The following is a 20,940-nucleotide window of genomic DNA, read 5'->3' as shown; positions in this document are numbered from 1 at the left end:
TGGTGGCGCTATTAGCTGCCTGTTGCAGTCTGAGTGCTATATCCTTCTTTGTTTCTGCCTCGCTCTAATTTCAAGATCGAAAAATTGCGACTCGTCACAAAAAAATTCGGTTTTCGTATAGTATTTTTAGTCAATCTTACATTCTGAGAGCTTATTTTCAAAATCCTCATACAAGATGGATCGCGACTCGTCACCCAAATCAGACGGCTTCAGCACAACCTGACAAACAAATGGAATGACCATTAATCGCAGCAACTTTTCTCCTGTATGTTTGAGAGATCTGAAATAAATTGATTACTTCATCAACCGCAGCGGACTTTCAGAAAGATTTTTTTTTCACTCGTGCCTATTTTTCACCACCTGTAGGCTCGTTTTTCTGCTTAGTTTTTCTGACAAACTATTGTTTTCAATTTTTGTTCCAACTTTTGAAGAAAATGCGGAAGACCTATGCTCAGTGTGGTTTTTTTTGTTTCTACTTTCAAAGAAAGAGAGAAATAATTCTGCTTGGTATGGTTTCTTTATTCATTCACTTTTTGTCTTATTAAATCAGCGTTTTTGACGAAACTTTTTTTATACTATCTTAGAGATGTTGTTATCCTACGCTCAAATTTAAAAAAAATTTTCGCCTTGATAACTTTTCGTAATGTTACGGGCGTTTGAAAATTGCTAATTTGGCTAATTTTGGATAATTTAACCCGTACCCAATAGATTTTCTGTGCAAGATCTGAAAATTGTAGTTGATTCTCAGATCAGGAATTCTTAATTCATATCTGAATAAGAACTTAAACATTTCATATCTGAAAATTGGATCTGAAATAGAAAATTTCAGATCTGAAAAAACCTTGATAAACAAAACTTTAGATCTGAAATTTCGTTAAAATAGGATTTATGCATTTCGTGCACATAAATGATTTTTTAAATTTTTTTGATGTTTCTGCAATACACCATTATGTTTAGATTAGCTAGCGGTAAAAAACTTCCGATCAATCTCACCAATTGTTGTTTTTTAACTAAATTTTTAGTTCAACTGTGATAAAAAGTTTTCAAAAACAGTTAAAACACATCAAATTTTGGATTTTCATGCGCTACTTATGCGTTTCTAATGTTTACCTCATACTTGGGAAAACATAGTTTAGAAGTCTCCCATTGGAGACTTTGCTGAGTACCTGTTAGTAGCTAGCAGAAGCTGTCAGATACAAAAGTATCAAAAAAGCAAACGATCAGTCGGAATCATTGATTTTTCAGATCTGAAACAACCAAGAAAAACAAAATTCCAGGCCTGAAATTAGATCGGAAACAGATTTTGTCAGATCTGAAAAAAAAAATAAGAAAAGCAAAATTTCAGATCTGAAATTAGATCTGAAATAGCTCATCCTTAAAATATCCAAGTATCATTTAAACCTTTCACTTTCCATTTTAGATCTGAAATTTACATCTGAAAATGATTGTTTCAGATCTGAATTAGAAAATTTGCTAGGAACGGGAAATGCGATTTATTGCGCCCTTATAACACGTTTAAGAAGCAAATTAATGCGTTCCAAATTGAATTGAGGCCTGCAATTTAATCCTAGTATAATAATACGAGACCTTAAATACACTCTTAGTATTTTACATAGCGTGTGGGGCGATAAAATGAAGAAACAATGAAAAAAACGTCTTTTTCTTAACTTATTTTGACACTTTTTCAAACAAAAAAATTTTCAATTGGCCCTAAGTGCAGTCGGAACAATCAGGGCTGCCCCATGATATACGAGCAGTGTTGTTTATTCAGTCATTTTTTGACTTCTTAACTAAGCGTTTTTGACGGAATTTTTTTATACCAGCTGAAAGACATTATTATCTTGAAAGACATTTTAAATTTTTTTTACCAGTGATCATTTTTTGTAAAATTACGGGCGTTTGAAAATTGCTAATTTAATCAATTTGAAAACACACCCGACCCACCCCCTTGAAAAAATCCTAGATCCGCCCCTGACTTAGGATCGCTTAAAAAGTAAAATGTATATGCTAAGTCTGCTCTTCCTCTGAACATTGCTTTTTTATTTGTTCTGTGTGTCCAAACTTTTTCTTCAAATTTTTAATCATTAAAAGCTTGCATTTTTCATTTGCTGCGATTTTCTTTGTTCTATCGAAGGCTTCCCAAAAATAATCTGTCTTCTCAAACTTTCTAATAAATATGTCTTTTCGCAATTTTTGAAATTTAATGTCGTTTCTGTTTTTGTTGTTTACTGAAATTTATTTCGAAGTTGTGGACTACAAGGTTTTTCTTAATTTAAACGGACACACCAGGGAAGCGCAATTGTTTTTTGACTGATAGAAACCTTTCAGTTTTCAATGTCATTCCAAAATTTTAAGGTCAAGTTAATTGTCCAGAGTTGCTCTATGAAGTCTGCACAGAACGCTAAGTATACTAACCAACATCACTTAAGTTATGTTAAGAGCAGCCAGTCTCTTATACTAGCTTCATTGTTCCGTCATTCAAAGAAAGTGACAGAAAATTTATGCTTGGATTTCTGGGTTGTTTTTATTCAGTAAATTTCGACTTTTTACCAAAGGGTTAGACAGAAACTTATACACCATCTGAAAGATGGGTTGCTCTCTGGAGCTCAAAAAACTAAAAATAAAGAGGCGTACTTTTTTGTTCCAAATTGAAATGAGGCAAGCCATTTGGCCTTATTATGAAACTACTAGACCTTAAAATCATCTTGTACTTTACATAGCGTACATAGCGCGTGGGGGAGAAAACAAAAAAAATCGTTAATTTTTTAAATTGAAATCAGCTTTAACTCTCAGGGCTTTTATTGATACACGAGCGGTCCTGTTGTTTTTATAATATCATTCGGTTCTAACATGCAAACTGTTCGATTTTACGTATTGAGCAGCCGTTTTCTGATACTAGTTAGAAGTTTTATGGCATTATTCAGTTCTACTAGAACTGAATAATGTCGTAAAACTTCTAAAATAAATATATATTAATATGACAAAGCCTTAACACTTCATCACATTATATATTTATGCTCAATTGGAAACGTAATCAACTCAATTGAGCATTTGAAAACTAAACCAACTCAGTTGAGGTGATTAAGTTTTCAATTGATAATTTAATCAACTCAATTGAGTTGAATAAGTTTTCAATGGAGCATTAAATTTTAATGTGCTAAAATTTTAAAGCTTTGTCATATTTGTATTTTTTTTTCGTTCAGTTTTTTTTCGATTTACTTTCCAAAAGCCAAGTTGCTAAAACACAAAAATTTGTTCTTTATTTGAAACCCCATAGAGAAAGTTGCAGTAAACTTTGCGAGTTTATATGATTATTTCAAACTATACTATCCAAATGAAACAAATCTTCTCATATCAGGGCGAAGCCTTTTAAAAATCTACATAGCAGCAAAAACATGAAAAAATTAAATGTAATAGAAAAAAGATTTTTTTTTTAATTTTGAGATTTTTTGTGAAAATCATCCTCCCACACGCCAAAAAAGATTAAAATAATCGATTTCCCTCTTAGTAAAAAATCATTTAGGGTATATAAGCTTCTTTCAACCAATTTGAAACGATTTCTAAAACGGATTAAATCTCCGCTTGCGCATTAAGCACGAAAAATATCGCGCGGTAATTGTCCCATTAGTCAAAAAGGCAGTCTTTAAACCCTCACAAAAATGGTTACAAGTAAATATATTTCTAAATTTAAACTCAAGGCAACAACTTTTCGAATGATATAGAAAAATTGTGTCAAAAATCGCTAGTTGAAAATACTAAATTTATCCAAAATACTAAATTTATCCGAACTTATCTGTCTTACTCTTAGATGAAAAAGGTAATCTTGAGCATTGCATTGAATCATTGTCAACCATAAGTGAGCTGATTTGGGGAAAATTGTCTGCTAGGTCCAAGTTTTGACCTCATTAAAATTTCAATGAAACAACATATTAAAAAGATTAATATATTTGCTGCAAAAAATCACAGTCAAAACCTGCAAATTGATAATCAAACTGTTAGCGGCTCTTTTCCAGTTCCCCCCCTCTCAAATTCAATTTTGAAAAATCTATTTAACGTTGTCATAATGCAATGAAATTTGGCGTGGTGAACAAATCGACAATTTTGAACAGATTTGTTCAACATACTTTACAGCGTAACATCACGCGTTTAGCCGTAATAACACGTAAAACAAACATAAAACTCGGTTTTGAAAGGTGGAAACTGGAAAAGAGCCCTTTTAGCAACAGCTCTGTTCATTGTTACGAATTTCGATAAAAACAGAATATTTATGATTAGTGTGTTTTTTTGTTCATACTTCGAAAAAATTTAAAGCTTATTCAGATTTTGGAATATATAAGCGCGGGGTGGTTTTTTTTATTCAGAGCACTTTTACTAGACTCTAGTCCCTCGGGGCATCAATATTTTGCTCTACACACTATCAACCGAGTGTGCATAACCACTATAGTAATCTGGCATGAATATGTCTAAAACTGCTGCTTGTATAATTATGTCGCACTACAAAATCGTTCCAAATTGAATTGTGGCAGCTATTTGCTTTTATTATTTCAAACCATGCACGACTCAAATTGCAACCTCTTTTAAATTTTATTAGCCTAAATTTCATATTTTTCTCAATATTTAATTTACCAAAAACTGTCCGAGACTAATTAAAGTGCAGTCGGAACCTTCTGGGCTTTGCCCCTGATACAAGCACTCTTGTTTTTTTTATTCAGTCAGTTTTCGGCGATCGAAATAAGAGTTTTTAAGAAATATTTTCAAGCCCCATTGAAGATTTTGACTCGCTGAAATCAAATTTAAACAGATATTTTATTTCTGATCTTTTTTTTGAAAAGTTTTGGGGAGTTTGAAAATTGCTAATTTGGCCATGCCTTGGACTAATTTATGTGCGCTTTGTAGATTTTAGACATAAACCTGAAAGCGTAAGCGCATTATTCTTGCGTGGCGAATTATCTCGCACAACGAAATTGTTCCCAATTGAGCTGAGGGTATCTAAAGGGTCGTATTAATTTTCACTCTTGATTTTTGATTTTGTCCAAAGTTTGAAGTTTTTCGATATTTTATTTTCCCAAAAACTTTTCGATTTGGATTAGGGGGCAGTCGGATTATTCAGGGCTTTGCCTTGACATACGAGCAGAGCAGTCTTGTTATTCTAATATGCGTTATGAGTAGTCTAAAGTTTACGAAGTCAAAATTAGCTGTTGTAGAGCGATCAAATTCTTTAGATTCGCTAGGAATCGCTGACTGAAAAAAAATATAAGTTACAATATGGCAATTATAACAATTTTTATTCAAAGTTGATACATAAGTCGTTTCAAAAACATTGTTAATGAAAACTGGTAATAGTTGATCTTTTCTTTAAAATTTGATTTACAAAATGCTTGCAACTTTCTCTTTCTGACATTTTGAGTTTGCGAAAAAAATCTATCGGACAAATAACTAGAAATGGAATCAAAAAGCAACGACGGTGACGGCGTTCCTTTACTACCAACAACTCCTGGCCCTGGCGAAGAGGTTCCTTCCCAACGACGAAGAGCAATTGCAGTTGTGCTAATTGCAGTTCTAGCCTTCCTGGAAGGTGTTAGCATGTCATTACCTGGCCCATTCTTCCCACCCGAGGCCAAAAATCATGGTAACAACGATGTTTTCCGAAGCTAATTAAAAACGTACAACTTTTAATTGGTTCATTCAAATCACATGAAAGTAACACGCAACATTATCAATAAACGATTGAGATAGTAATGTTCCAATTACGAAACTGAAAGTTGCAATTAAGTTGTTTGTCTTTTCAAAAACAATTCGCAACTTATTGTATCTATGGTTCCCGACAGGGGAGGATCTAAGATTTTCTCAGGAGGGATTGGATCTGGTTTTTTTAGGTAGACCAAATTGATTTTCCGAGTTCTCCCAAATAATCCTATTTAAGCCAAATTTTCTGGGCTGCCAAATAAAACAGGCTCAAAAGACGTTTTCAGGAACTTTATGGAAATTTTGACGGAAAAACCGCACTCTTGCTCATAAGAAGTAATAACTGGCACCTTTAGAAACTTCTCAGAAGCATTCAGCCAAAAATGTAACAGTACAGAAGGGACCCTTTAGGTGGCCAGTGCGTCGAATTCCTGAGAAGGGGTGGGTAAGACTCGAGATTAATTTTTCCACGAAATTTGCTGCAGAAAGCAGATTTTTTTTCAGCTGTCACTTAGAAGAAATTTACGAAAAACCTGCTCTGCATATGGCAAAGAGGCTATCAAACGATCTGACATATATTGATGACTTGAACTGAAACCTGAAAAAACTCCCTTTGAAAGGCAGTTGAATCAGCTAGTTAATTACCCTCTGTAGATTTACATTCAAATGAAATACAATAAAAATTTAAATTTTTCAACCGTTTTTGTGGTTGCAATTTTTTTGGGTCAAAATCTTGCAAAAGCACATTTTTGCCAGTTTCTTCAAAAATTTGCCCATGTCTCACTTAATTGCTGAGCAGAAAAGGGTATTTTATGTGTTCTAGTTAATCTTGGAAATTTCAAGTTAGTCGATCTAGAAAATATCGTGCATATTTTTGCAAATTCCCCCCATTTGAGAAAAACTTAAATCTACCTGATCTTATAGCTAGAACTTCCAAATATCAGAAAATTTTCAATCTTCCTATTTTTTTAAATTGTCTGATACTGTCGCTCTGTATAGTGACACTGAAATTTCGGTAAACTAGGTTCTGATTAGTTGATAAGTTTTATTCCCATTCGGTCAGCATCATGTCAAGAAGGGTTCCCGTTTTTAAAATTAATAAATATGAATGCATATTTAGGACTCACTCAATCTGAGATTGGAGTTGTGGCCGGATCCCTTGACGTCGCAAATCTATGTTTTTCCTTCGTTATTGGGAGCCTTATCTCGCCTTCCAACAAAAAAGCTGTGTTACTCACCGGAACAATTATTTCCTCTGCAGCTCTTTCGTTGTTCGGTCTCGTGGACTATGCTCAAGGTCTCAATTTAATTTCAAGTCGCAATTTAAATTAAGTTTAAATTCAATAGAGAATAAACAGAAAATGAATTTTTCCTAAATTTTTCTGAATCGATACTTGGTTGTTGAGAATACAGCTTAGACTGTACATAAAAAAATTTTTAAAAAAATTTTGAGTTCTTTTTTTTTCCATATAATCAAAGCTTTTTCGACACAAAATATTTCTTAAGCGCCATGTAGTAATTAAATTAGCTCATATCAGCTCACATCATTTTCATGGTATGTCTCTTTGTTAACAATCGATTATAAAACAAATAAATAGAAAAATAATTCAGCGCTTTTTAATGGATCATAATGGATTATAATGCTCTACTATGAATTATAACGGAAAATTATGGTTTATAAAAGTTTTTTTCTGAGTAAGAGCCCAACTTTTTCAACATTTTGAAAACAAGTATTCAAACCTTGATAGCTTCAATCGCTTTATTATACATTTAGCTACCCGCACTGACAAAAATGGTTTCCGGTTGATTTAAATTGATTTTAGATTGATTTTAAATCAATCCAATTCGATTAACCATGAACATTTTACGAATTTAAATCCATTTTAAATCGATTTAAATCGATCTTTTTGAAAACTTTAAATCAAAGTGTTTAAATCGATTTCGATGGATTTTCCGACACACTAAAATCAATTTTTTTAAATTTTTTTGCTAACAAGGCAAAAAAAAACATGCTATTTAGAAAACTAATTGTAATATTTTATCTTGATTTTTTAAATAAAAACACACCTGCCAGATGTTTTAGAATTCAAGAAATAAAGAAAAATGTTAGTATGAACCAGACTTTGAGCTCAAAAATATGCAATGTACCGAGAAAATTGTTTATTTCTGACATGGGGGGTTGGGGTGATAATATATGGTGGGGGCATGGGGGAACGGTTGATTTTGTTTTTTCAAGCAATTTAGTCCATTATGGTATCTGTAACGACACGTAACAAAAGTTTTCATTTTTTCTGTTATTCGAAAATTTGAAATTAAAAAAATAAGTGAAAAAAGTCGATATAAATCGATTTAAAATCGACTTGGATTGATTTCAGTTTAGGTCAGATTTAAGATCCATTCGAATCGATTTAAAGTCGACTGGAATCAATTTTTTTAGCGTTGAAAATAAATCGATTTAAAATCGATCCGTATCGATCTGAATTTTTCTTTTTGATTAACTTACTTTTTTACAACTTAAATCATTTTCAATTTAATCTGCATACTTTTTTCATACTAAAATCGATCTAAATCCGTTTTGTCAGTGCAGGTACCGCAAAAAAAAACATTTTTTTTCTTTTTGTCTCGTTTTTTCGACCTGTCTCCCTTTTTCCTAACAACAAAAATAACTCTTCTCGATTTGACTTCTCTCTTTCACCACAACCTCCCCGCCGCCATTACTTATCCTTTACAAACAGATCCGTAAAAAATGCGTAACAATTACCGTAAACGTGTGCATCTTACCACACACACACAGGGGGTGTCAAGTAGTTGTGGGGGGAGGGCAGGTGTGAGTGGGGGTAGGTGTGGGGGTACGATGGTTGGGGGTTGGTGCGGCTGGTAAGGGTGGTGGTGGGTAAAAGGGCGAGGAGGGATTGGTTGAAGGTGAGTGTAGGTGTGTGGACAAATATGTAAATGTGTGTGTTGGGGGTTGTGAGTTTGGGCATATTCAACTTGGGCGTCAAAGTTGAGAATTTCTGTGTTTAAAATGAGAAGAATATGATCTCGCAAAATTTAATTACACGCGAGTAGATTTAGAGATCGAGTAGGCTGTGAGTGATGCAGAAAAACTGCAAATTTTTTAAGGATTTTGAAAAAGATTTGAATTCAATATTTTCAATTTGTAATTATAATCAATTATCTTGGCAACATTTTTGACCATGAAAATCGATCATAATCGATTACAATCAAAAAAACCTCAATGCGGGTTGAACTTTCTGATCAGATTTTGAATATACTGCTCTTACCCTTGTTCGCTTTTGATTTTTTGACATTTGAACTTCTGAAAAACAAACTTACATTAGGTTGGGATCGGATATGCTAGGCTTTATTCTAATTGAGCTTATCTAAACTGCGATGTAACACTTTGAAGACTTCACCTATGATGTTGAAAGTCTAACACGAACTTTATTCCCGCACGCAAGTTTTTCCGAACTGGAGTCAAGCTGATTGATAATATTCTTTCCTAACACGACTCAAATTTTATTACAACTTATTTGATACTGACAATTCAAAACTTACATTTTGTCAAAAATTCCTAGCTAAAACTTTCTCGATAAGTTAAAGGGCAGTCAAAACATTCATGGTTCTGCCCTGATATTTGAGCACTCATCGTTTTTTAAGCCAGCCTGCATAAACAGTTATTTTTGTACAGATGGCGCTCACTATTGCTTTTGTGTATTTAGTTTTGGTTTTGGTTTTCTAAATAACTTCAACCCTGTTCGTTGCGGTAAATATAAAGCTTCTGGTAAAAATTCCAACTTTTTCTAGCTTAAGGTACTTTTTTGAAATATTTTTGAAATATGGGAGAGAGAAACAATTTTTTGGTTGCAGAAATAAAAGGTTTTCTAAACTCGTTTGATCATAATTTGATCTGAACTGGATTTGGAAAAAAACTAGTTATGAAATCAGCAAGGGAAATGGAAGAATCCGAATTTTATTTAAAGCATTAGGAAACTTTTTTGTGCTTAGAAAATATTCAGGAAATGGACAGAAAGAGCAAAGAAATTAGAACTTCCAGTTCATTCTAAATAGAATTTTCAATGGATTTATCAATGAAAAAATCTAAAAAACTTTAAACTTGAAAATCGATTTTTTCTCTGGCTCATCTTGAAATATAAAATAGAAGAAATACTGGAATTGAAAAATGTTTGTGAGTCTGAAGTTAAATTGAACTTGTTCCAGACGAAAGAATTTATTTCGTTCTTTGCATTTTGACTCGGATTCTTAACGGAATTGGTGTTTCGATGGTGTTTACAATGATGATTCTCATTTCGAGTACATGCTTCCCTCAAAAAGTAGCCCTTATGAACTCTTTCATTCATACTGTATTCGGAGTGGGAATGTTTTTGGGGCCGGTTTTCGGAAGTATATTAATACCAGTTGGGGGTTACGTAACACCTTTTGTATCTATAGGTTTGATAGAGACAGTGTTTTCTTTCCTGGGGATGATTATAATCCCTGTATTTCCAGCAAGCAAAAAAACGGCGAACGACTTCAAAACTAAAGAGTATTTGATGTTTCTAGTTAGTTTTCCAGCGCTCAGCGTGTTTGTACCAACTATTGTTGTTACATTAATGTCTGGATTTCGGGACTCGGCTTATGCGCTGCATTACCACGAAGTGACTGGACTCGCCTATCAGAAAATTGGCCTTTTATTTGTGGTAAACGCATTAGCAGCAACTATTACACTATCTGTAGTCGGAGTTTTAACTCAAAAAGGATTCGGGCCAAGTATAATGATAATAGCCCAATGTTTGACCCCCTTGACAACATTCGCAATGTTTCTACCATACATATTGCCCGAAATAGAAACAAAAGGCTGGGCAATTTTGACTCTTGCAACGAATGGAGTTTCAGTTGACGCGGCGATTAACCCTTCATATCTGCTACTTCAAAAAGCAGCTATCAAAAACGGAGTGCAGAATATTGACCAAGTTAGAAAGTATTCATCGTCTTGTTTCATGATTATTTTATCCATGGGACGGATTTTGGGTGCTGCGCTTATTGGGGGATACTTGAACGAGTTAGTTGGGTTTTATTTCACGTCGCTGATTTACACTTCGGTTGCCATGGTAACAGTCACGTGGCATATTGTGTTTCTAGTGAGATCAGGACTTATTGGCAAAGTGTATTTTGATACAGATGTAGATAATGACGAACCTGCAAGTGATAATTTAGATGCATTAAATTGAACAAAACTATTTTAATGTCTTTTTTGTAGATATTTCGAATCTAATCATTTAGAAATTTTCCAACTTTTTCTTTATTGAAAAGTTTTTTTCTTTGATCGTGTTTTGTCTAGTGTAGTCTTTTTGACTAATGGATTTAGGCTTAGGTTGAGTTGTGATTGGCGTTTGGGGAGTAAAAGATTTTAAAAAAACAGTCGAAACTCTACCCACAGTCCTAGTTGCCAAAAATTTAACAACGCATGGGCGAAAGGGTCCTAGGGTTTTTTCTCGAGTAGGGCCGGGTGCGGATTTTAAACAAAGCTTAAAAACTTTGTCAACTTCATATCAGTGGACCTCAAAACTTTGTCAATTAGTTATCCGAGCTCCCCTGAAACACCAAACAGGCTCATTTTAGAAACAGTACTTGAGCAATAGGCCAACGTTTCAAAATTAAACCAATTAAAACAGAAAAATTTGGAAATATTTGTGTCATTTGAGTTCCTTCAAGAAACTCAAATATGGCGACACAAATATTTCCAAAAAATGGCTGGAAAGTATTAAGGCGCCCGAAAGAAAATTTTTTTTTGTGGACCAAAATTTGATCTAGAATACAATACAGCAGTTCCTGAAGTAAGCCGACCCTTCTCCTAAGCTTGCTTCTGCTGCAAATGTCAAATAGTCTTTAAACTTTTTTGATACAATAAACTTATTCTGGAAAGATGAAGCTGAAAGGCTGTATAGAGTCAGTCATTGTTCAGCGTTGCAAAAATTTTTAAATGCCGGAACAAAAATTAAAATTATAAAAACATCCTAATTGTCCGATGACTTCTAATCCGTATCAAAACAAAACAAATTTTGAACAAACTTCTTTATTTTGCAAAATATATGTCTTCCATTTGAGGTTAACGTCAATAAAATCAAACTCAACTATATTCTTACTTTTGGATCAAACTTGAGTTTAAAATGTGTTGTACCTCATGATTGTCACCCGTATTCAATGGGTTTTCTCAGCGAGATGCGAGTTTGTTGTCAAATCTAAATTTCGTTATTTCAGATTTTTCAAAAGAATTTTAAAATTTCAGTTCTAAAATTTGTTTTTGTTAAAAATCCAAAATTTCAAAATTTCGAATTGGCTTTGAAAAGTTTTCTTGGGTGTCCTGTTGAGCATGAAATTCATAAAATAGATCAAAATTTTGTAGAAACAGCTGAATTTTACCCTAAAAAATAGATTGGTCTACGATTGAGTCCCGAGCATGACGGCATTGCTGAACTTTATCCCTCAAACCCAATCCATTGGCCGGGCTCCAGCACACGGGCGGGTTTACGTGGTAGGCATTGGGAGGGCTCCAAAAAATTTTTTTCTAAAGGCTCCAATATATACTAATTTTGAAGAGAAGCGCACGCCAAAAAACACAATTTTTGGTCAAAGTTTTCCCGGCAACTTTTGTGTCTGCGGCGCTAAATTTTTCGTCAAAAACAGTCTTTATATTGTTCTCGGAGTGCTCGGGGAATCAACCTCAAAAACTGAAGCCTACACAAAAAGAAAGTTCCTCCCCATGTTCAAGGTACAGGTCAGAGTGGGTGCTGCAGCGCAAATATAAACGCAAATGTGCGAGAGTATAAATGCATATAAAATTGAACCAAAATGTAAATGCATATAGGGATAGTAGCCAAGCGTATACAGGGTGCGTCCCGGCGGGTTCGGCGCCTTCGAATCCCGAAAGGTCATTTCCTTTCTAGCACTCAAATTTGCCCCGAACTTGATGGGATGCTCCGTAACCAGGTTCGATCCCCCCCAAAACCTATTTTAACCGTCTTTTCGCTCTAATTTGGTTCAGCCTTGATTAAGGCTGACCTTTTAAAAGAGCAATTTGTCTCAAGGACAAATACTGGCCATTTTTTGCAGCTTGCTTTGAGTTATGCAGTTTTTTGTGTCCGATCTTACCGATGATGAAATACGTTTTGAAAACTGTAAAAATATGGATTTCCAGTGTTAGTTTTGCCGAGAAAACACTCTGTAATTCAACTGTTTGAAAGTCAATATTTTTACGATTCGGTTTGTGGAGATTTGTGGAGGTTTGTGGAAATTACGCGCACAGTGGGAAAAGTAAGGAGGAGGAGATAGGAGAGACAATAGACTCTCAAACTCTCAGTGGAAAAATCTCGGTCCAAAAAAAACAACTCCTCGAAATAGTAATCGACAACTGGATAAAACATTTCATTTTAAAACCTTGTAGAAAATATCAGATTAAAATTTATTGAATTGTTTTTCATGTGTATGTTTTTATCTCTTTGAACCAAATTGCTCGTGGTGAATAGTTCATCGAATTCAGCCAGTTAATTAGGTGATACCAGAAACAGTCAAGAAAAACAATACTTCAGATTTGAAATGACTAAAAAAATTCAGATCTAAAATTTGATCTAAAATAGATATTTTTCAGATCTGAAATTTCCCAGAAAAATTTTTTTCAAAACCTGAAATTAGGTCTTAAAAAACCCAGTTTTAAAGTATCCAAGCGTTATTATAAAATTTGACATATAAATTTCAGATCTGAATCAGAACATTCTCTGGGTACGTGCATGTTTGTGTACTTCCACAATTTCTTAGATGAGGTCTGCGACAAGATGAGCGATAACCGAAATGACGAGAAAACCCAAGTTGAAGTCCAACTGTTATTTGTCGTTTTTTTTTCTGCAGTATCCCAGTGATCGGTATTTCTCAGCTTATTCATGTATAATTCAGAGTTTTTTTGCATACATGAATCTGCGAATATTTCAAAGCTGTTTCATTAATGATTCATTAGAAAATCAGCGCTGAAATTTCAGAAATTTTAACTCATTCTGGTAGCTTTCAAAGGAGAGTTTGAGTTATTAAGTCCTTTATCTTGAGTTTATTTAAGGCTGGGTGGCGCAAAGGTAGCATTGTTTTCAGGTTTTGCAATTGCTTATCTGTTGACGCGCTGACTCACGTAATTCATTGTGTTTCTTTCAATTGCCTATTGCAAATGGTGTCAACCAATCGATTATTGTAATGATTGTATTGAAAAAAAATTTTCCCATCAATTGTTTTTTTTCACTATTGTCTTTCTCTAAATCGAGATGCTTTATGTAATTATAAACTTTACAAATAACCAACTGATTGATTTCGTTTGACTTACGAAAATCAATGTTAACAAAGATGAAGGTAGAGAATTGCAAAATCAAAAATTTTGAGTTCAAACTGCGTTGCTATATGTAACTAAAATTATTAATTGTTCCGACCATTTGAAAATCGTGGAGAATTTTGTATTATGGTATTTCAACTTTTTCTTCTTTTCAACGCAAATTCAATTACCACAAATAATTTTTGGAATTAGTTGAATGATATATAATATTTAAGCCTTTTCAGTCTGATTTGAACGACAATTCTGGAAGTTTTGAAATATCGAGAAAAACTAGTTTTAAATAGTTGAATTTTGGTCTAATTTAGAGCTAATAAGTTCAACGTTCATGTTTACAATAGCTTATTCAAGCTGTGAAAACTCAATTTCACTTGAGCCGTGAAAAATTAGTTTTTGGATTTTTTAGTGCCAATTTGTAAATCAATATTTTCGCTAATTTTTTGATTTTTTTTTAAAATTTTTTTTGTAGTTTTTCTAGCCATTTTTCCATAAAAACTGTTTGACCTATTTTACTATCGCATAATGTCGCGAATATGCCTCAGTTCTGTTTTTGTTCTAATCATTTACTGACACCAGTAAAATTTACGAGACTAATTTGAAAAAAAAAACTTTTCTTAAGACTATGGTAGGAACGTTCTATGCTATTTGCACAGTAAATGGCTATTTTTTTTTCATTCAACTTGGGACAACCAAAAATAACAAAATTTGCAGACAATTTACAATTATCTGTTTTATTGCATCACTTGACTCTTTATAGATTTTTAGCAATTTTTCTCTGATTTTCATCGCTATCACAATTAAGTGCTCTACGATAGGTCCAATGAGTAGGTCAAACTCGACGATAGTTCCCGTATCAGCAAAATTTGTTTTTGTTTGAATAGCTAGGTTAATTAAGTAAAAGTCTGATAAAGTTTTCTGATTTCATTGTATTTATATTTGAAAATCACTGATTTATATCTCAATTGTATCTTCATATGATCAGATAAAAAAAATGAAATTTGAAGAAAACAAGTCAAAATTTATTACACATTTTCTTGACAAATATAGAAACACAAACCAAACTCGAGTAATCAAACTGAAAATAAAAAACCTAATTTTTTTGTCTGAAAACTAGTCGAAATGAGATGATTCGCGAGATATGTACGTCAAATCAAAAACGAGAAAAGCACTTCAGCAAAAGGAAAACAGAAGAAACGCAGGCGCTTCGAACGATTTTGATTGTACTGCAACCAATGCGAAAATTTCCGGACTTTGCATAGCATAATCATCATTGCTTCAGCAATTTTTGAGGATCTTTTTGGAGCTCAGAACTGTGACATACACCAAAGCAGGGGTGGATTTAGGATTTTTCAATTTTTATATTGACAAAAAAATTGATTTCCTTAGCTCTCCCACATCACTAAAAAGACCCAATTTTGATCCAAATTTTAAAATTCAGGCCAAAAAATGAAATTTCAGGAAAATGTTGACCAAAAATCACGTTGTTCCGGCGGGCGCATCTCCCTCAAAATTTGTTTGTATTGGCGCTAAAAGCGCCTTTAGAAAAGTAGTAGCTTCTGTCCGCCAAATAAGGATATCTCAAAATAGTACAAAAGGGGACCCTCTGGATCGGCAGGGGTCGAATTCCTGAAGGGGGAGGGGGCACACACTCCCCATTCCCCTATATGCGCTACTGCTGCAAACATAGACAACTCTTAGCAATCTATGCTTACACATTTAAACATCATTGATGTTCGCAGCACTGGATTGCTGATATAAAAGTACTTTTTAAATCAATGATTTAGCTTAACATCTGAAAAAAATCTTGCCTAAAATTTGATGTCTTTTCTATAAATATTCCTTGGCAAAGATATACGATTTGAGTTATAACCGAGGTGGTTAACTCATAGAGTAATTTCGGATAGGGTACACCGTCTGCTCGTCACGCTATCTTATTTTCGGCCGGATAGATTCGTGCAACTTCTTAGTCTAATACCGATCCTAATCTTACTCTTATACTTATCTAGTCTCGGGTTGTTTAACTAGTCTCTGCTAGGCTCAATAGATCTAGGGTATACTGGTTTATTGCGGCTGCTGAAGTCTTCTTGGAGAGTCAACTAATTTCTAAGTTAAATTCAAATCTCTCTGGTGCTGAAATTACAAGTAATTTCAGCACTTACAAATAAGTGGGTTGTTAGTTAGATGGATCATGATTGGTTAATATTAAATACTTTACAATGGTAAAATATCTAATTTATCCAATCATAAAATGTAGTTTAGATCAGGTTCCACCCATCCGGGTTTTACAGAGTTTTTTAGAATAGTCTTTCTGTAATTCAAAGGATGGATGATGGACGTTGGTATTTGGCGAACATCATAATTCTTCTGGGTTTTCGTGCTAGAGAAGTTCCAGGTTCAATCGCTGTGTCTTCTCATGAAAACGACTGGGTTTTCGCAACAAACTCAAATCTGATTTCAGAATGGTTGGCTATGACAGGTTTTTCTGTTCCATGTAGAGAACTTCTTTTGGGTTGACCTTGTCTGGGAATGGCGTGGTGATTGTGCGTGGAGGGGATGCCTGGTTACTCGGATCTGTACGTATACTTGAACATCGAGGTGGTCATTGGTCTAGTTCAATGAAGTCCTTTTCTGCGAAGTCAAGTCGTACTCTAAATCCTTTGAGTTGTGATTGTGGGCGGCATATTGATTGTGGTTGGCCATTCTTTTTCGAGTGTAGTGGGGTCATTTTGTCTCTGGATGTTCGTCTTTGGTGTTGTATGCTGATCTATATACTGCAAGGTATAATTTACATTTTATAAAATTTTTATTAGTTTGGTGTTTTAATTATGATTTTGGTTAGTTGTTTTCACAAAAGCTTTTTGTTTTAGTTCGGTAATTTTGAAGAGTTACTCACCCTTGAGTACCTCTTATTAAAAATAGAAGTGTGGTCACAAAGCGTGGATGTAGCGCGGTGGGTTAGGCCGGCTATAGAGCATGCTCAGGACGTCCTCTCTGGTGGGTTAGGCCAGGAGTGGGAGTATGATTTCGTGCGGTTTCTGTGAGAGTACCTGTTATGTGATAACGTTTTATGTTAGGTTTATTGTGGTTTTTCTTATGTTTCGTTGGTTGTGTCCTTTTTTCAAAATTCAAATTGTTTTTGGTATGGGTTTGTCTTTCGACTTTTTTGTGTTTTATTATTTCTTTCTTAGACTTTATAATAGTCTTCAAAAGAATAAATTATCCAGTTTTAAACTGGGTTAATCCGGTTTGGGTACCGTTGGTTTCCTTTTCTTAGTCATGCTGTTATTCTATGTGTTGTGGTGTTTAGTAAGCTGCGTTGGTTAGTTTTGTTTAGTATATAATTCCTTTCCAACCGGGTTAAAGGAAAGTTTGAAACTTGTTATCGTGTGTTAGAGTTGTTGAGTGTGAAAACTTGAAACTGAAATTCATTATTTTAAACAATTCTTCGTGGGCGAGCTGTGCGAGTTTGGATAGAATTTTTGTGCGAGTGAATGAAATATCAAAAGGTTAGTACTGCATTTTCGTTTTATCAATGTACTACATAGAATTTCAAATTTACTGCTAGTTTTTGGGGAAAAATTAAGTTACAAATTTTCATCATTATTAGAATTACTGCTTTTAGGGAAATAATTTATAAATTAATTTACTACATTGGTATGAATTTTATTGAATTTATCTTGTGTAAAATATTAATAGAGTTTTGAAGAATTTGAAGAAGTTTTCGATTTTTCTTTATTGTATTTTGCAGATGATCGTGAGATGAAGACTAAAAATCTAAATAAAACATGGATAAAGAATGGTTAGTGTTTTATTTTAAATTTATTAGTTAAGAATATGTATAAATTATACTTACCTGTTAGTCGTCGGGGAAAAACCGTGGGGGAAGATGTCGTGGATTATGTCGGAATTTGTAAGTAACTTTGCTAGTATGCGAATGATGTTTTTAGTTTGAAGCAGTGGCCAAAGCAATTGAAGTGCTTTAATGGTTTTTAGTTCTTCAGTGCCAACTGCAAACTCATAAGGTGTGTTTTGGATGAGATTATATAATTTGTGGTTATATTTAGTGTTGTGGATGAATTCTAATATGGGGATTTCTATAGGTTGAACAAATTCATGTGGGATAAGGAAGGGTCTGGATTCTTCTGCGTTGAAGGTCTTTGTGATGGGACAAAAAATATACATTTGGGTTATGGGATCATAATTGCGAAGAATACCGTGAAGGTTAGTATCTTTGATGCAATATGTGAAGTTAAGAAAAAATGGTGAAGTGTACTTAGAGTTAATAAATTGAAAACGGTGGTGTGGTTGTCTTGATGGAGTGTGTAGATCAAAGTGATTTTGTATGAAGCGATAATATGTATATGTGTGAGTTTGTTTAGTGCCTAACATAATATCGTGTGAGCAGTGCAAATCTCTTTCAAGTGGTGCAAGGAAATGAAAGGTTAGTGAAAATAATTGAAATTTTTCTTTAAAACTTTCGTAAGATTGTGTGTCGGTTAGTGCTTCAGAAATGATGTGATCGAATTTGCGGTCAAATATATTGAGTGTAAATACATATGGTGTTTTGATGAAAAATTTTTCTGTGATTTGTGGGTTAGCGAAACGGTCATCATCTAAAATTGGTCTTGGTTAGTTCGGATGATGTTGTGATTGTCTATGTGTTAGTGGTGTGGTGAGTCGATATAGCATATCTTTATTTCTTTCTATATCGATGTGAGTATTAGATAAAGGTAGGCAAAGGGGGTTAGTAAAATGATAATATGATGTCCAATGAAGTGTAGGCATTAAAACTTGTTCATCTACAAAATTACGTGTGTCGTTAGTGTCGTTAGGTGTGTTCAAGGTATACTGTGGAAATGAGGGTAGGGTGATGGCTAAAAAATCTTTCGTGTTAGTGTGATTTGGATGATTAATATATTCACGGGCTGTTCCTGGTTTTGTTGGAAATGGATGGTTCGGGAATTTTCTTTTGAAAGTGCGATAAGCTCTATTAGTGCTATTTGATGATTCGGTGGATGTGGAGGATGGTGCTAATGATGCGGTATAAGCTGAAGAGGGTGTAGGGGTAGGTGGGTTTAATGATTCTATTGTGGATGAAATCTGGTTTATAGTGGAATTTTCAAGGTGGAAGGGTTGTTGTTGTAGGGTGATAAAATTATCTAGTTCCTGGGAGATTTGGGGAGTATCTGGAGAATTGGATGATCGGTCTGAATGAAATGAAGATTAGGTTGGGGTGACTTGTGAAGCATAAGAGGGTGTAGAAATCGATGGGAGTGGGTTATTTGGCGGGATTGGTTGAAAAGGGGGTTTTGAAAAAACTGAGGAGTTGGTTTGAAAATTATTGGATGGAGATGGTTCAGAGTCTGCAAATTCATCAGGGGTTTCAATATTTGGGTTATTGAGTTGTGAAATGGAGTATAAAACTGAGATATGTGAATTAGTGTCTGAATTCATGCCTGATGTTACATTATTGGTTGGGAAATCGGGTGGCGGGAAAGCAAAAAGTGGAATTATTGTAATTGGAGTGTTGAGGTTGGTCGGGTGGGAATTTGAGCGGTGTAGGGATCCAAGTTGTCGGCTCATCGTGGGCTAAAAAAAATTATTTTTTTGAGACTGAAAAGCGGTGGTATGGGGTTGTTCTATAATTTGTTCATATGTATTTTCATCTAGTGGATGGTGTGTCATTATATGTTGAATGCGACTTTGTGATATGGTTGGTCTAAAATTTGGATTATGTGTTATTGCTAAATTTCGAAAATTTTGTGGGACTAGTGATAGTGGATGGTTATGTGGTAGGGGTGGTAACTGTGGTGCTGTAGGCGTTATGTCTACATTGTTATTTTCTTCGTCGTATGTGTTCTGTCTTGTTGCTATTTTTGTGTTGTATTCTTTTATTTGTGCGTCTAAAAGAATTTTGTTTATTGATGATGAAAAAATTCCAAAAAATCCTGCGAATAGTATGCGTGCTACACTTGCTTGTCTATTTACTTGTGTGTGTATAGCGCATGTATTATAGATTCCTTTTAAAAGCGAAAAAAGAAATCCTATAAAGTTAAACATTGCGTATAAAATAGTTAATTTTTCTAAGATGTAGTAGGGCCATCCTAGAAAATCGAGAATTTCATTTTTTAGTGTAACAAAGCTAAAAATATTTATAGGTGAAATATCTTGTGGTCTATATTTTTCACCGTTTAGATATATATAGTCTTTAATGTCTTTAAAATATCCGCTATAGTCTTGTGTATAAATATCTGCAAATCCTGCGGTTTCGACAAGTTTGCGTAAGTTTTGATCAATTGATTGTCTTTGTATAGTGTCCATTTGTGTTAATAATTCTTGGAATTGTTGTGTTCTAATGTGATGTTGGATATCGGATTTTGAATATATTCCAATTGATTGTAGGTCAATATTTGGGTTTCGAGCAATAGCTCTGATGCTTTCAGGTAAAAATTTTTTGAGTGATTGCATTAATGTGGGATATGGGGTAAAAGGGTAATATTTATCTTCATCAGGGTTCAGTCTAACTACATTGTGGCTATTTTCTGATCCACATGGGACTGCGGTATCCCAAAAATAGGTTCGTCTTGAAAGCGTGTCAACGAAATGTACTTTATTCTTATAAAAGATAGGGATTCTTTTATAGCATCGTTTATCTTCAAAAACATATAGTGGTGATACTTTTTTGGTACAGGTATAAAACCATAAAATGTTTCCTTCATAGTCTAAAAAATTTGATCTATTTCCTGATAGTAAATATCCTGCGTAGGGTATTTTTAATACTGCTAGTGCAAGTGATTGTAGGATTTGTGTCCTTTCTAATTCGCATAATTGGTGAAGTGTTTCTAATTCAGAGAGTGACATTTCTTGAAAAATTCGGCTAATTGTGT

General features: G+C 34.1%; 1 protein-coding gene across 1 annotated transcript; it reads left to right on the top strand.

Annotated features, from left to right (window-relative positions):
* Window positions 1-3,222: 3,222 nt before the first annotated feature.
* Window positions 3,223-10,916, top strand: LOC134844784 (MFS-type transporter SLC18B1-like). The gene is made up of 4 exons (XM_063861601.1): window positions 3,223-3,288; window positions 5,408-5,629; window positions 6,806-6,982; window positions 9,907-10,916. Exons 2-4 carry the CDS (start codon window positions 5,443-5,445, stop codon window positions 10,914-10,916), a joined length of 1,374 nt encoding a protein of 457 aa, XP_063717671.1. The 5' UTR covers window positions 3,223-3,288; window positions 5,408-5,442.
* The last annotated feature ends 10,024 nt before the right edge of the window (window positions 10,917-20,940 follow it).

The sequence above is a fragment of the Symsagittifera roscoffensis genome, chromosome 4 (genome assembly GCF_963678635.1).
Source record: "Symsagittifera roscoffensis chromosome 4, txSymRosc1.1, whole genome shotgun sequence".
Lineage (NCBI taxonomy): Eukaryota > Metazoa > Xenacoelomorpha > Acoela > Convolutidae > Symsagittifera > Symsagittifera roscoffensis.
Note: the sequence above shows the minus strand (reverse complement) of the source record. Positions and strands in the feature narration are given on the sequence as shown.

Bases quoted from the DNA above. Each gene is read 5' to 3' on its own strand.
- LOC134844784 (XM_063861601.1), top strand. From the start codon at position 5,443: ATGGAATCAAAAAGCAACGACGGTGACGGCGTTCCTTTACTACCAACA. The intron at 5,630-6,805 runs GTAACAACGATG...ATGCATATTTAG, and splicing joins ACCCGAGGCCAAAAATCATG to GACTCACTCAATCTGAGATT. The intron at 6,983-9,906 runs GTCTCAATTTAA...AACTTGTTCCAG, and splicing joins TCTCGTGGACTATGCTCAAG to ACGAAAGAATTTATTTCGTT.